Below are 16,183 nucleotides of genomic sequence, written 5' to 3' on the forward strand. Positions count from 1 at the left end.
GCAATGCATTCTAACAAAAATAAGAGGCTTATCTGCACTTACTCCATCTGGAGCAAAGCATGAAGGCAAGAAGCTTGCATAGACTGGGTGTCATATTCCCACATCTGGGTGTTGATTACTGTGACTGTTACTCGATCATTCACTTTTTAGTAAATTGTGTGCTGGCAAACAATATGCATTTTAATACAGTAAAATAAAAATATATACATCTGGAAACAAAGAATGTAAGGCATACTTACAGGATGGGGGACTCTATCATGGAAAGCAATGGCTGAAAAAGATTGAGGCGTCATGATGGATAATCAGCTGAACATGAGCTGCCAATGCAACACTGTGGCCAAAAGAGCTAATGTGATCCTGGGGTGCATCAGAAGGGGAATCTCGAGTAGGAGTAGAGAGGTAATTTTACCTCTATAATTGGTACTGGTGCAACCACTGCTGGAATCCTGTGTCCAGTTCTGGTGCCCACAATTCCAGAAGGATGTTGATTGGAGAGAGTTCAGAGAAGAGCCACAAAAATGAATAAACTATTAGAAATTTTGCCTTTATAGTGTTAGACTAAAGAGCTTAATCTATTTATCTTAACAAAGAGAAGATTAAGGGGTGACTTGATCACAGTCTATAAGGATGTATGTAGGGAACAAAATATTTAATAATGGGCTCTTCAGTCTAGCAGATAAAGGTACAACACCATCCAATGGCTGGAAGATGAAGCTAGACAAAGTCAGACTGGAAATAAGGTGTGAATGTTTAACAGTGTGTGTACTTAACCATTGGAACAATTTACCAAGGGTCATGGTGGAGTCTCTAGCACAGACAATTTTTAAATCAAGATTGGATGGTTTTCTAAAAGATCTGCCCTAGGAATGATTTTGGGGAAGTTCTATGGTCTGTGCTATACAGGAGGTCAGAGGAGATGATCACAATGGTCTCTTCTGGCTTTAGAATCTAGGAATCTATGAAAACGGGGATGATGATACTGCTACTGACCTCCTTTGTAAAGTGCTTTGAGATCTATGGAAGAAAAGCCCTATGTAAGGACTAGGTATTATTAGATTAAGGAAAATGACAAAGAACAAGCATACAGTTTCCACAAAGCTGACAGCAGTGTGTGCGTCATTCAGCGTATCCTTCACCTGGAAGCCAGTACACAGAAAGCAGAGTCCTAGCTACATACACAACAGAAGGGTGGAATCCCTAAAAGGAGATTGGTGCCACAGCACGGCTATCCAGCAAAGAGAGAGTTCTGAATATAGACAGGACCGTGTCACTAGGGGCTTTAAAAAGCAGCAGGGCTCATTTAAAATCAGTCCTGACTGAGAAGCAGGCAACTGTGACCTTAAAGGACCACATGCCTCTTAGACTGCACTGCCAGCTGTCAGCTCCTGAACGCAGCTGCCAGCGGGGAGAAAAGGATGGGCCCATATTTTAAAAATGTTTATAAACATCCCTTTGTTGTTTTCCTCCTTTTATCAATTATGTTCATTCAGCCCCTTAGGAAATGGTATTTCCTGCAGCATATTCCATCTTACCTGTACCCTTGCATGCCGTTCACAGACATAACTCCTCCCTCATGCTGTAAGAACAGACCCACGTCTGCTGTCCAGAACAGCAGAGACGACACTAGGCTGCTGCCATCCTGTCACAAGACAATCCTAGCTGATGCTGCATCTGCAAGTCGTTACTTCCCAATGAAATAATGCTTTCATGATTCTTAGGGAGATCTCTGAGTGGGATAGCAATTAACTCATGACACTATCACATGATTTCCAGTGACTGCCTGAGCGTCTGCTATATCTAATATATTTGTGTTACTAGTCTGTGGGTATGGTACAGGGGAATTCAGTACATTAATTCTATTCCATACCCAACTTTGGGCCCCTTTCTTCTCTTCCTGTATAAAGAGGTGCAGGAAAGGAATTCTTGATTAATTATAAGTTGATTTGGGGAACTGCATTGACTTGTGAGATTTAGGGAGTTGTGTTGGCATTGCAGCACCCTACGTGGAGCTGGTGGGGCCTTATTTTGTTGCATAGGATATGGAGATAAGGGAATTCCTGATCCACTGCAAGAATCCCCCAACAGGTGGCTGGGGTGTGCGTCTGTGCCTCTCTGGGTCTCCTGGCCCATCAGTGACAGCACAGCTGGCTTAGTGGCTGTGCTGCTTCTGGCCAGTGGCAGCAGTCTGTGACCCCTCCAGTGGAGGGCACAGTGAAGATGGAGATTTTTCTCAGAAACAAATCTCCCTCTCTTGACAAATGTCTCTTTTGGCTGTGTAGAAAGGGGAACATGCTATCTGGAGCCCCTAATCCCTGACTCCTCTCCTCTGTGGCCTTTTCACCCCAAGACAGATGAGCTCTGGGGTGGTTAAATCAAGATTGGAGAGAGCAGGCTGCATAGCTGCCTTTCCCTTTCACACATCCCCTCCCTGCCCCTGCAAAAGGAGATCCTGAGCCTTTAGGCCTTCAAGTCTCCTCTGATTTTTGACAGTGAGTGTAACTGACCAAGGAACAATGTACCAAGGGTCGTGGTGGATTCTCCATCACTGAGAATTTTTAAATCAAGATTGGATATTTTTCTAGTAGATCTGTTCTAGGAATTATTTTGGGGAAGGTCTATGGCGTGTGCAATACAGGAGGTCAGACTAGACGATCACAATGTTCCCCTCTGGTCCTGAAATCTGTGAATCTAGGGTGCACCAGCAGGGTCTACCTGGACCAATTATTGCGCAATATGTTAGTGTTCTTTAGAAATCACACCCTGGTAGTGCACATCACCCACCATGTAGACATACCCTCAGTCATACACATGCCCCTGGCACCATTTAGCTGAGGGTATACAAACAGCCTTATTCTTTCTGAAAGGGTGCACAAGGAGGGAGGTGGTTCTGTTCCCCTTTTCCCCACAACACTGGTGCTGTGGTGCACTCCTGCTGGTTAGCTAGAATCTAGTCTTTGCTTTTCCAATGTGGCACCTATGATTCAATAGTCTGAAGAACTCCAGAGGAGCTCATACAGCCAGCGGGACTGATTATGTGCAGGCCCCACAGAGTTTTGCTGTGGTGCACTGTCTGTAACTCGCTGTGGTAGTGTTGTTTGCCTTTTGTCAGGAACATGTGAGTATTGGTCTGGATTTGTCTCAGTATTTACCAGATATTTCTCAGTACATACCCTGTATTTTTTTCATGATATTCTTTCATACTTCACTCTCTTTAAAATTAGGCTTTGCAGGCCATGTGGGCTTAAATATTTTTTAAAATCAGACCTTAATGCAGGGATTAAGCGTGCCAGCCCAGAATCTTGTAATGCGGTATGTGCTCTTGCTTAGATCTAATGGACATCTTCTTGGCCATGCTTTCAAGTCAAAGCAATTTCCTTTGGATGTGTGGCTTGGTGAATCTTACACCTGGCTTTGTCAGTGGGGATTGTTAAATTAAATGTGGCTAATAGAGAAATTGCTAATTAATGTAACCTGGTGTTATTAATGTGAAGTTTATGGGGTGGATAATTCATCCTTGGGAGAGGTGGATTTTTGTTAACATCACTGATCCCTCTTTTAACTCTCTGAGAGAGCCAGTTTTGTCCTGGTTAACTATATAGCACGGATGTAAATGTGTGCTGGGTTTTGCCTTCAAGTCTCCAATGTATTCAGTGCCAAGAATAAACTGCAGACTCCAGTATTATTTGTTATTGTATAATGACTCAGGAATCCCTTTTGGCCAAGTCACTGCCCTCATGACATCCTGCCTCCATCTGTAAAGAGCAGAAAAGAAGCTTTCTTTTAAGCAGATGCCAATGGTAAACAGAAGGACAGGCAGCAGAGCAGTGATGAAGTAGCAACACAATCTGTATTGAATACATCCTCTTTGGTGCGTATTGGGAGTGTATTTTGCATACAGTGTGGTGTATGATTGGTCATGGACAGGGTTCTTAGTAAGAGATCCTCCCATGTCTGAGGAGCAAGGCAATGTAAAGCCCGAGTTGCTGCTGATGCTGCCTGATCTTGAATAGAAAAGATGTCAGAAACACTCCTGTACTACAGAGGGATCTGTTAAACAGGATTTGTAATATATAAATAGAGCCAGATTCTGCTCCTTTGAAGTCATTGGGAGTTTTGCCATTGACTTCAATGCAGTTGCAGTATGAGACACTAAAATAGCACTGGTTTTAATTGTAACTATTTCTTCTACTCCTATTGATTGTTTATAACAAGTTGTCCAGTCCTTAAAGACGGAGCCATTGCTCTTGCTGCTCACGCACATAACGTTCTGTAGCTGTGTGAGTGGGTTAGCCTGCAGGTAATATATATTTTCCAAGCAGCTACAGCTGTGTCCGTTGCCTGTGAGCCACGCGTCATGACTTTGAGGTTGTGATAATTTGCTGTAAATATTTATTTTACAGTAAACTTAAGAAAAGGGGACAAGCTGTGTGTTTTCCCCGTCATGGCCTCCAAGGTCATTTCACAATGATGGAGAAGGGTAGTTGTTTAGAAGAGAATGTATTGAAATGCATTCATTAATAAACATTGCCTTTTAACTGGGTAACTCATTAGCAGCAATACCTCCAAGAGAGCGCTCCCTGTGTCTGTTAAGAAGGCTTTAACTTCCCTTTGATCACCCTCTTCCCCTCCTTTGAGAATTCACAGTGCTTCTCTCTGAGCACTTTGAAGATTCCTTGCAGCCCCCTATGTTTTAAAGGGAAGCTGACTGTTGGATTGTGCGTACATGTGTGTACGCACGCAGTAAAGCAGCTCTTCCGTCATTTTCCATTGAGAAGTAACCTACGCCAATTTGTTTCTCAACATACCTCTAAAATGCAGACCGTGTCTGTGCTGGTTCCTCAGAAATATGGCAGAGACAGCCTCTGTTTCTCAGTCACTCTCTTGATATCTGAGACAGAGTGGACGCAGAATAGCTAACAAGCATGCCCTGAATCCAGAGCGTATCATTTTGAGACGTTGTTGCAAAATCAAAACCCTGCCCTTTTTTGGAAAATTAGCATTCCTCTCCTCCCCTACCCCCAAAAAGGGATAATCTCAGTTAAATCAACCCATTCTCAAAGTGAAAGGGGCAATTTTTTGCATGTACATGGGTAAAGCAAAGCAAAATTGGGTTTATTTTTGAGCAAAGGTGGAGTTATAACAATTTTACACATTCATGTAAAATATTAATTTTGAAAAAATAAGACAACATTTTGCACGAATGAAACTACCCGAAATAGAACAATGAACATTTTTTGTGAAAATCCTTGTGGGGAAAATGTGGATGATTTCACACAGCTGTGTTGTAGAGCCTTTGGAAGTGTTCAGTTGCTCTCGAACCACATTATCAAGTCGTCTTACAGAGGTTCCGACTCTCTGTGTTCCATCTCAGGCCAGGGGTTACGTGGTATGCAGCATCCATAACAGTGCTACCTTTGCAATTCCTATCCCTACGACATAAGAAGGAACCCATTTAGATGGAGTTTAGTGACTTTATTATCTGAAGTGTTATGGAATGTCAGCGTTTTGATATATTCTGCTTATTTTCTGAAGTGTCTAGAAGTCCTTTGCTAGATGGGCAGCTGATAAATGCAGCTTGTGTGTTTAATCGCAGAACTCTTGAGATGGAATTATAGTCTCATCATTCTAAATATGTCTTTAAAAATAAAATGCTATAAACATATACATACTCAAGCCCACTAATCATTCATCAGCAGATTTCCCAGTGCAATTGTTCCCTTTTCCTACTTTCCCACTTCTGTCTTTCCTTGAAGTTTACTCTAGCCATTGCCAGAAGAGCCAGACATTTGATTGTTCTTCTCTCTATGCCATTGACTCAGAACTTGAAATAGGATTTCGTGGTTGAATCTGAGATTTCAGGGATGGGATTATTACAGCCCTGAATGAGACTGATCCATCTTTTTGCATATCACAGATGTGATGTCACACTCCTGAATGATGAGATCTTTTTTAACGTGTCATAAAGAATAGTTAGCCCTGCAGCACATGTATTATATTTCTGTATTGAAACTTGAAAGTAGTGTGCCAGTTCTTCTTAGGGTAACCAGACAGCAGGTGTGAAAAATTGGGACGGGGTTGGGGTGATAGGAGCCTATATAAGAGAGAGAGAGAGCCAATAATTGGGACTGTCCCTATAAAATCGGGACATCTGGTCACCCTAGTTCTGCTCTAGAGGCTGGAATATTCAGAAAGTAATTGCAGGAACATAGCAGATGAATTAATTAGGGAAATTAAAGTTATTCAGTAAAGTTTAAATCCAGATTTTTTGGAGAAAAATCCCCATCCATTTTATAAATTATTTGGTAGGGATTGGGGTGCTTTGGAAAAAAACACTCACACATTCAGGTCACAAGCTGAGGCGGGAACTGGATCTGAATATTAGAAAGGCTCTCCCTGCCAGTATTACGTTTTAGAACCTAAGTTACCTTTTGATTCTTCAGTATCTGATGGTGTGTGTTGATTTGTCTGACCCTTATTCACAAAGTATAAACAAACTGAGCACTCTTGACTAACAAAGGGGCTAGCTTTTCCTATTGGGAGAAAAAAGATGAATCTCCTCATAGTTTGGATATGGCCATCACACAGAAGCAACCTTTTAAAATCAGCAATAAATGAATCACCCCAGAGACCCTTGGCACTTATTCTATAAAAGTCCTTGTTATTCTCCCTAGTTGAATACACATCCTTCTAGCCAGTTTCTCCTGGAGATTTTCATAGAGCCAGAGATGGAAAAGAATTATTATGTCATATAGTCCATCTCCTATAGGTTTGTTCCTTATAGTCCATATATTGTTTCTTCTTTGTTAAATATGTATGACAAAGTTTTCAAATTTGGATGCCTAAAGTTAAGCATCTGAATCTAAATCTAGGCACCTAAATAAGTGGCCTGATTTTCAGAGGTGCTGAACACCCAAACTTTTTACTAGTGTATAATCTCTGGTTGCTTTCTAACTGAAAACTCAGGCCACTTTATTTGTGTCCAGGTGCCCTGATTCTGCTCTCATTAAGGTAAATGACAAAACCATCACTGACTTTAATGGGAGCAGTACTGAATCCCAAATATGGATTTAGTGATTGACTTACTCATCCCAGTTTGGAGTGCTTTGGTCATAGCTGTGACCCTGCAGAATCCCAAGCAGTAGGATAGGCATATTTACTGTCCACACAAGTGTTGTGCGGCTCAGGGGTTGTAAAATGCTTTGAGATCCTCTGAGTAGTCATCATATGACTGCATATTAATTCCCGTTTGATTACTGCAAGTGATGAAGCTATCAGAAAGCTGTATGTGTACACTGCATTTATCCTTGATATTTGGCCTCCACAGAACACCCTTCACGCTGTCACCTGCCATGAGAAGGTGGTGTCTGTCCGGAAGGATCACACAGAGTCACTGGGAATGACTGTGGCAGGCGGAGCATCTCATATGGAATGGGATTTGCCTATCTACGTGATAAGCGTTGAACCCGGAGGAGTCATCAGCAGAGATGGCAGAATGAAAACAGGTAAAGCTAATGGGGTTGGAGGCCTGCTTGAATAGAAAGCTCCCTTTTGACGAACTGAAAGGTCACAAACGGGTGCCACAGGGGTGTTTCTGTAGACACTTTGATATCTCTCAGAGATGAGAGAGAAACTAGCCTGAAAGAGTTTTTAAAAGAAGGCAAACGCCTTAGCTGAGCATGTGCCTCTGAGACCTACGGCTGGAGGGACCCTCCACCTCTGGAGCCCTTGGTTCTCTAAGCTACCTCTGCAGTGCTGTCCCCCTACCCTCCTCTCAGAGCCTGTGGTCGCTCTCTATGTGGTTCTGCGTGTGCACTGAGGCAGTAAAAGTGGGCAGTGTGGGGTTGAGTGGTAATGTAATGTAAATCATCCCACCACCCTCAAAGACCTGCTGAAGTTAATAAAAAAAAAAACAGCCTGAGGGTGTATAGTATAGCCTCTTCTACTGAGCCTCCATGCCCCCCAGTCTTTTCTGTGGTTAGGGAGAATCTCTCCCCAACCAGATGATGTGGTGGGACCTTAGCAAAGGGATCTTTGCAGAGATTTTCTTTTCACTATCAATTCCTATGGGTTTTACCATGAGGAGAGGGTGAATGGGCCTATATTATTTATTACATACCAAAAAAATTAAAAGAACGTTAAGGCTTTAAAGTCAAGCATGCAAAGTTAGGACAAAATTCAGGTTGCTCGTGCACACTTTATTTGGCCCCATTGTCTGCATATGTATTATAATACAGTCTTCAATTACATGGTCACATACTATTTTTCCACAGGACCCTGCCTCTTTCAGCGCACAGGATGGGTGGAGCTCACTTAATGGGCAGCTTTTCAATATTTTGTTTTATCCTCATTTTTCAATGTGTGGCCCTGAGCCTTATTTACTGCACACTATTCAAACCCTTCTCTGAAGGCAGAATTATTCATTTCCTCAAGGGCTTTTCAGTGGTGCTCTTCACAGTAGTATTAATGTCAAAATTGTCCACTAATATTAAGTGCCCAGCTAGAGATGCCTAGGACAGTATGTGATCCTGTAATTAAAGACTGCATCATAATACATACATGCAAGGGAGCCGAATGAGACCGCATGGGTAACCTTAATTCTAGCATTTCCCAACTTTTGAGTGTTTGACTTTGCAACCTTAACTTTATTTTAATAGAGTTTTTGTATGTAATTTCTTAGATCTTTTTTTTAAAAGCAAACTGGAAAAAAACATAATTTCCATAATGTAGACCCATATTTACTCCACATGATTCATCAGCAGGGTTAGAACCTTTAGATCCACAGAGAGCTTGGCTCTTGAGCTAACAGAGTAATTAATAGCAGGTATAGGTTTTCATCCTCTATGTGGGCCAATCACTAAAGGGAGATGAGACACACATTTTGCCAGTGGGTCTGACAGCAGAGAGACGTTGGGACTATGGGTTCTATTCCAGGTTCTGAGGGGAATGTGCGGTAGTGGTTACAGACTCTTTCCCTCACACCCCACCACCCTGTCCCTGTCCCAATCCCAGACTGCATCCTGCTTCAGCCCCTCATTCTAGTACTCTCCCCCGCCTCCAAACAGCTCCAAATCCCATTCCTCTTAACCCCTCTTCATTTCAATCTGGCTGCTTCCTCTTTTTATTCTTTGCTGCCTGTGTGCCAGCAGGAGGAGCATTGAGAGCACAGTAGAGAGTCTCCCTGCTCTGTTCCTGGCAACAAAGTCATGCTCAGCTCCTGAAGCCCTGGGCTAGAGGATGCACCATACAACAGAATTGTAGGTATTCTTGTTCCATTGCACGGAGCCTACTAGAGCTTCTCCACAAAACGGATGTAATAATTTTATACATATTTTATGCATTAAAACAACATATGTTCCCCTAGCTTCATTCTGAGACATGGCTGAATCATCTTGGCTTAAATTTTGCAAAAATATTCAATCTGAGGCAGACATTTAGCATGGAAAATTTCAGCCCAAATGCTTGAAGTTTACAGCTGTTTATAACTTTGCCAAACACAATCTTATAATGGAAAATGTTGGGAAACCTTAACTATAGGCATCAGTATTTGTGTCACCTACAGTTAAATGCTGATCAGGTGCTTAGCGCTGACCAGGGCCTGTACATATAATCCATGCCACAAGGAGTGTATGATCTAAGGGTATGTCTGCGCTACACCTACGTTGATGGAAGGGGTTTTCCGATGTAGCTAATCCACCTCTCCGGGAGGCGGTAGCTAGGTCGATGGAAGAATTCTTCTGTCAACCTTCCTGCATCTAGAGTGGGGGTTAAGTCGACATAAGTATGTCGCTCAGGGACAGGGGTGAAAGTAACATAAAAGACTTACCGGTACGGGGGCCTGGCTCTGGGCCCCCAGAAGGGGCGGGGCCTTGGGTGGAAGGGGCGGGGCTGTGGTAGTGGTGGCGGCTCGGAGCTCCGGGCCCTTTTAAATCACTGGGCCCTGGGGCAGCTGCCCCTTTTGCCCTCCTCTCCCGCCCCTTCATCAGCAGCTCTGCCAGTAAGGTGCCTACTGGCAAAGCGGCCAGTGGGGGTGGGTGGGGGAGCGACATTAAAGTAGTGGCGGCCACTTCTTACCGGTACGCCATAGCGGCCCCGTACTGGCTCACTTACACCTCTGCTCAGGCCATGAAATAGTGTAGCTAAGTCAACCTACGTTTTAGGAGCAGACCTGGCCTAAGAGGCAGGCACAGATAAGACAAAATGCACTGGAGGCACCACAGGAAGCTTTTAGCTTCGAGCTTGTTCCAAGATGAAAGGGAGCACTTGGTATTGTGAATTACTGTTTCTTCAAGAGTGGTGTCACACTAATAGATTCCCCCTCTTTTTTTGTGTGTTCACTCTGGTAATTATGCGGTCATTCTTATTTCTAAAACTGCTGTATTTCATTTGTTGTATTGTGTGAGGCAGCCAGAGGCATTAGGCACATTTAAATAAACATTAATAATATATTGCTACAAAGTTTACAGAAAACCTGCTAAATTTGCTGTTCTCAGTTTAGGACAAGTAATAGCATCGGGGGAGGAATAAAATAAACAACAACCCTTTCTCCTCCAGATTTTAAATTCAGTTTGAAAACAAACACCTGAATGTAAAACAGTGGCACATACAAAAGTATTTGAAGTGCACTTTACAGACCTTAATTATCACAGTGCCATGTGCAGTTGTCTGTGTGTTATCCTTACAGTAGAGCTAGAGAAACTGAGGCAGAAAGATGGTGACTAATCATGGGGTGGGGAGGGAATAAACATCCCAGATGGGATTCAAATTTTAGAATTCAAGTCCCATGCTCTTCAGCCCCATTTTGTCTCATTTTTACTGCTGCATCAGCATAGAGAGGCCTTAAAGCTGCCCTACGTGGTTATCTGATGATTGCCTCCATGTAAGGGACTTCTCATCTGATGCATAAGCACATCTCTGTGGCACTCCCATCCAGCCCCTCACCTGCTGTAGGTGGTGTGCCAGGGGTGGGGAGGACATCATCAGAGCTCCCTGTTCGCTGGAGAACCTCACCCAGCATAACAATCTCAATGGATCATCTATACACCCATCCTGCTTAGAGTAGCCCTGTTGTGATAATTGAGCCTTCAAATTTACCGTAATTTACCCTCAACGGTAAAAAGTGAGTGTAAGTTCATAAGATATCACAACAACCTGTAACAACAAATGTTGATAGGAAAAGGTGCAAAAGCAAGTTTGAAAGTCTGAATTTGTCCAGACAAAAAGGCTTGGTAAACAAGAGAAGTATAAACCCAGAAATCAGTGAACCAATAATTGGTGTGTCAGAAATTAGGCCTAACTGGGAGATAAAATAACAATGAGATGGGCTATTCTGCCCATCACTGCCTTTTGGAATCCTTAGAGAAATTTTCGGGGGGAGGAATTACCTACTGGAGTGAGCTGCACCATCATGACTGCAACCCCCACCATCTCCTGGGATGCCAAACCGCCTTCATCCTAATCATGACCAGACAGGGCCAAAGGAAGAGAGAACCAGATGCCATTTACACCTCTATCAGCTGAAATCCAACCTCCACCTAAAATATGAAACTTCCTTCTCTCCCCCACGGCCTTCTGTGTCCTTTTCTTTCCTTATCTTATTTTTCTTCTCTTTCCTCTCTCTCTCTCTCTCTCCTTTTTCCTTGTGTCTGATAAGAGTCAGGCTTAGCCAGCCATGACTGTATATTTTGCAACAGTACTATAAGCCTGTGACCAGAAAGAGGCAGCAAAAGCAATGTTCTACATAGCCTGATGCTGACATGAGTTTGCCAGGTCTTGGAGTGGCTGATAAGACCATGTGCCATGCCTGTGTTTTTCCGCAGTGAGGTTGCAAGTGAAATTAATATCAGAGACAGAAGCTGCATTTTCTATCTTCGCTGTTCTTTTCTCGTCCCTCTTGTGTGTGTTTGTCTTTTAGGAAATGGGATCAGACTTTAACAACGAGGACAGCTCCAGCCCATCTCCACTAAATTCTTCTTTTCCCCATCTTTTATCCCATCTAAAAGACTGTCAAACAAGGGGGTTTTCCATCTAAAAACTCTTGCCATCTAAAGGGAAAGGGATATTGTTAAAATGAAAACCTTACTTAATACTTCACATTAACTGTTTTTCTTTCTTTTCTGTCTCTTTAAGAAAAAGCTAAAGGGATTTGTAATGGTGTTTGCCACGGTTCAAAGCAGGCTGAGGTCGGTGTATGCCAAACCTTGTTTAATGCTGGGCAGTGAGCAGGTTGTGTTATTCAACAGCCCTTAGACTGCTCTCTGTTACCTCAGGGACCCTTGGCTGCCCTCTGATCCAGGGTGGAGGAGTAGTGTGACCAAAAATACTACCTTTACCCATCTTGGCTGCGCTGATGCATGTTTGAATTCAGCCCCTCATCTCACTCTCAGGGTCTATTTTATGCCTCACCTTTATTTCGTATGAAAATATTAACAACCACTTTTGACAGGCAACAAGTTCCCAGCCCTGGCCTATTCCTGAAATGCATTTTGTTTAAAAGGAAAAATTAATTAAAGCCTTAAAACCATTTTCTCCTTTTATAATGGTTCTGCTTATTGTTCTTCAGGTGACATTTTGCTGAATGTGAATGGAATTGACCTGACTGGTGTCAGCCGTAGCGAGGCAGTAGCCCTGTTGAAAAACACCACCTCCTCTGTGGTACTCAAAGCCTTGGAAATGAAAGAATGTGAAGCCCTGGAGGACATGAGCCATGTATCACTCCCTGACACCAATCAGAACACATCAGATAACAGTGAATGGTCACCTTCCTGGGTTATGTGGCTTGAGCTCCCGCGGTAAGTCCAAAAATTACATCCTTGTGTTGAAGGGGAGTGGGAGGAAAGATTTATGTGTCTTGGATGGCTCTTGCTTTTTGGCCTGATTCATTACACTGACATCTTAATTAAATCCAGGCTCTGTCAAAAACCTTTATTTTAAATACCTCCCCTTTGTAATTGTGTATACATATATGGAAAATAGACACACAGGACTGCTTTTAAGGGAGGAAAGAAAGATCCTGAACAGTCCTATAGCTGAAAATGTGTTAGAGAAGGAAGGGAAAACTCTGAATGGATTCAGGAGCTCATAGAACTTAGATCTGGGCCCTCTGGACCACCCTGCAAAGTCCAAAACTACCCCTGCAGCGCTCCAGCTTCACAGATCCTGTGTTTGTTAAATACAGCTGAACTGTTTGACTTTGCCCAGATGTTAAAAAGTGCACGCAGTTGGTGCATTTCTCAGAATCGCCTTCCCTGACTCCACCACCTGCCTGAGAAAAGTTCATTTGTAAGATACAGGAAGCAGCTGTTTTGTAGTTTTAGTAAAAATAAAAGCCACATAGTGTGTAGTTTAATTGTCTTACATACACAGGGCATTTTAACATCTTCAGAACGCATAAATCTGCATCTTGCAATGTTGTTTGAACCTGAGCTTTTAATGAAGACTTGCCCTGTATCCAGGATTACATTGAGCTAATGCTGAAATTTCAATTCTTAAATGGAACAAAACTCTCATTGATTTCTAGGACTGCAGAATTTGACCCAACAGTTTACATATGCTTTACCTATTAACCTGAACTCAATGGCTGTTCAGAATATCCCTTTTTCTTTTAAAAGGGCAATGTCAGGTGGCTCCGCTGCATGGAGGACCAGGGTGAAACCAGTTGGGTTATTTAGGTTTTATGTATACAGCTTCATGGTTTTACTTTTTGGGGGTATTTATACTCTAGCTAGATTCTATTCCTTACTATTCCACATTAGGCCATTTTACAGGCCCTTTCTCAGCTTGCGGCAAGGCCTGTGGTGAGGTGGTTCTGAATTTAGTCTGAGTGCAAAGATGGAATACCCCACTTGTATGTGGGTGAAGGACACGAAGTGTGAAAAGCAAATTTGTGCCATCTTTAGGGTTAGGTACATCTCTTCATTCGGGGGGGGGGGGGGGGGGTAGATAGCCTAGACCAATAGATTTTTCCCTTCTTTACTTTTACGTAGAAACTAGAATATTTATCAGCAACTGAGGGTGGATTTTAATTTACCCTTCGCTATGGTTCTGGTGAACCAGTCAGATGCCAGTATCACCCCTAGAACACACCCTCTGCCTCCTGTATTGCTGCATAGCTAACCATAGGGATTGAGAGCTCCCCTCTCTACAATTTACAGTTCTCCCTCGTAAGCCAACAGAAATCTAAACTTTACTCTTAGTGGTTCAATATAAATACAATGCATTGCCTATTGCTGAGGAAAATGCAGCTTAAGACCACCTTTAGGAAGCTTTCCCTCAGTCAGCTCACTGCACCTGCTGTAAACACTGAAGGAGGACTGTGGTTACTCTGTCTCAGGTCCTGCAGTCAGGATAAAGTTACTGTCAGAGATGCAGAGTACCAATAAGCAATAGCACACTGTTAAGATCAAGCGGTCAGATATCTTTGGCTTTCTGTGCTGGATTTTACCCTTTTGAACAGCATCTGAGTTTATTTGCCTCCCTGCTCCAGAAATTGCACATGTACAACGCCCAACCTTTTAACTGAAGGAAAATTACCCACCATGTCAGCAGGTCTGAAAACAGGAAATTCATTGTAATCATATCCCCAGCTGCAACGCAACTCACAGAAAAGGGCCACAGTGTGGCTGAAGACTAGAGGAATTAGTATGCTGAACTGGTGCGCTGGTTGTCTTAAATTTAAATTAATTAGGGGGAATAAAGATGATTAGAATTGACAGTAACAGAAGTGTATTTCACCCTTATTAGTACTAGCTTGTTTGGCAGGCCTCAAGCATCAGCTTTGGACTTATTCACTTAACAATACACGTTATCAGATACTTCAATCTTATCTAGCACAAATAATGGTTACCCTTCTGTTCTCATTGACTCTCTGGCATCCACACTACACATCTGGAAGTCCTTCAAGTTCTGTCACCAGGACATGTATCATTAATACACGTTAACTCATTTCCTCCCAGTCTGAGAATTTAACCTTTCACTAGGCTTCCAGGATGTTGTTGGCAAGAGCCACTGCCCAGTAGATTTCAAGGGTATTTTCAACAGCCTTGCTACATAGCCCATGCTTGTCTTGGGAAAAGATGATTCAATTCAAATATGATTCTGCTTAGTCAGTGTTAATCTAGATTGCTCAATATTCAAGTGTGGTGCAATGGGAGGAAGTTTTAGCATACCACTGTGTGAAACATTTAGATACTATAATTAAAGTTCAACAGCAGGAGACAATGCCCCTAAGAAAGAGCAATGCAAGGAACAAGCAGGCCTGGTCCTGCAGGATGGGAAGCCAGAGAAGGAAGAGCAGGCAGAATAAGAAAGAGGGGAAGGGGACACAGAAAGGAGAGAAAATGGTATGGGGGAAATATAGAACATGACATGAAGACATGGGGCAAGGGAGAGAGAGAAGGAAGAGACGTGCCTCAGCAACAACCTGGAATACCTGTTTTGTTTCCCCTTAGTTTCTGTGACTGTAGCTGTATGATTTAAGATTAGTGTTTCTCTGGGCATACTTCTGTGCTGATACCAATACTGTAAATGAGCAATACATTCCTCTAATATAGCTCACCTCTCTTCCAGGGGTCACATGCACATTACAAAGGTTGGTGCAGATGAGGAAATAAACACCAGGGTTTAGGCAGTTTGCTCAAGCACTCACAGCAAGTCAGCACTAAAAGCCACATCTGACTTGTCAGGCCCTGGCGCTAAGCACCAGGAATCACCGCCTTTCTACATTCTTTAAATGAGCTCACAAGAAATGGGGAGAAATTTAAATTTCCAATGATATTTATTTTAAAACTGGTCTTTGGTGAGTCATTTTTAGATGATTTGTTAGTGTATAAATAACTACTGCCTCTGTTCCCTCTGTAGTATGACGCACTATGTGGTGGTCATGAAACAGTGGGCTTCTAGCAATTACCTGAGCTAGATAGTAGGGGCCACATGAGTGACGGGTATGTTTGCTGGTAGTCAGATCTATTGAAGTAAAGACTAATCATCATCCTTATCCGGTATAGTTATTTCTTAACATTTGTTTTTTTCTACGCAGTTGGCTGTTGAGGAATACAGGTCATTTGTTGTTTAAGGAAATTTATACTCTTGAAGGTGATAAAGAAAATACTGCACAGCAGCTAGAGCAAAGTTACACTTTCCCAGTGCTACAGTAATTTTTCTACCCTTGCTAATTTTGCCCTCCTTC

At 42.7% G+C, this 16,183-nt stretch overlaps 1 protein-coding gene across 8 annotated transcripts in view; it reads left to right on the forward strand.

Moving 5' to 3' along the window:
• LNX1 (ligand of numb-protein X 1) overlaps nt 1-16,183 on the forward strand; it is a 364,589-nt gene that overhangs the window by 342,484 nt on the left and 5,922 nt on the right. For all 8 annotated transcript variants that reach the window (XM_073342023.1, XM_073342024.1, XM_073342025.1 and 5 more), the window contains 2 exons: nt 7,325-7,502; nt 12,560-12,788. In XM_073342023.1, the coding sequence (XP_073198124.1) occupies nt 7,325-7,502; nt 12,560-12,788 (407 nt within the window). The remainder of the gene's footprint in view (nt 1-7,324; nt 7,503-12,559; nt 12,789-16,183) is intronic.

Source organism: Lepidochelys kempii, chromosome 4 (genome assembly GCF_965140265.1).
Source record: "Lepidochelys kempii isolate rLepKem1 chromosome 4, rLepKem1.hap2, whole genome shotgun sequence".
Lineage (NCBI taxonomy): Eukaryota > Metazoa > Chordata > Testudines > Cheloniidae > Lepidochelys > Lepidochelys kempii.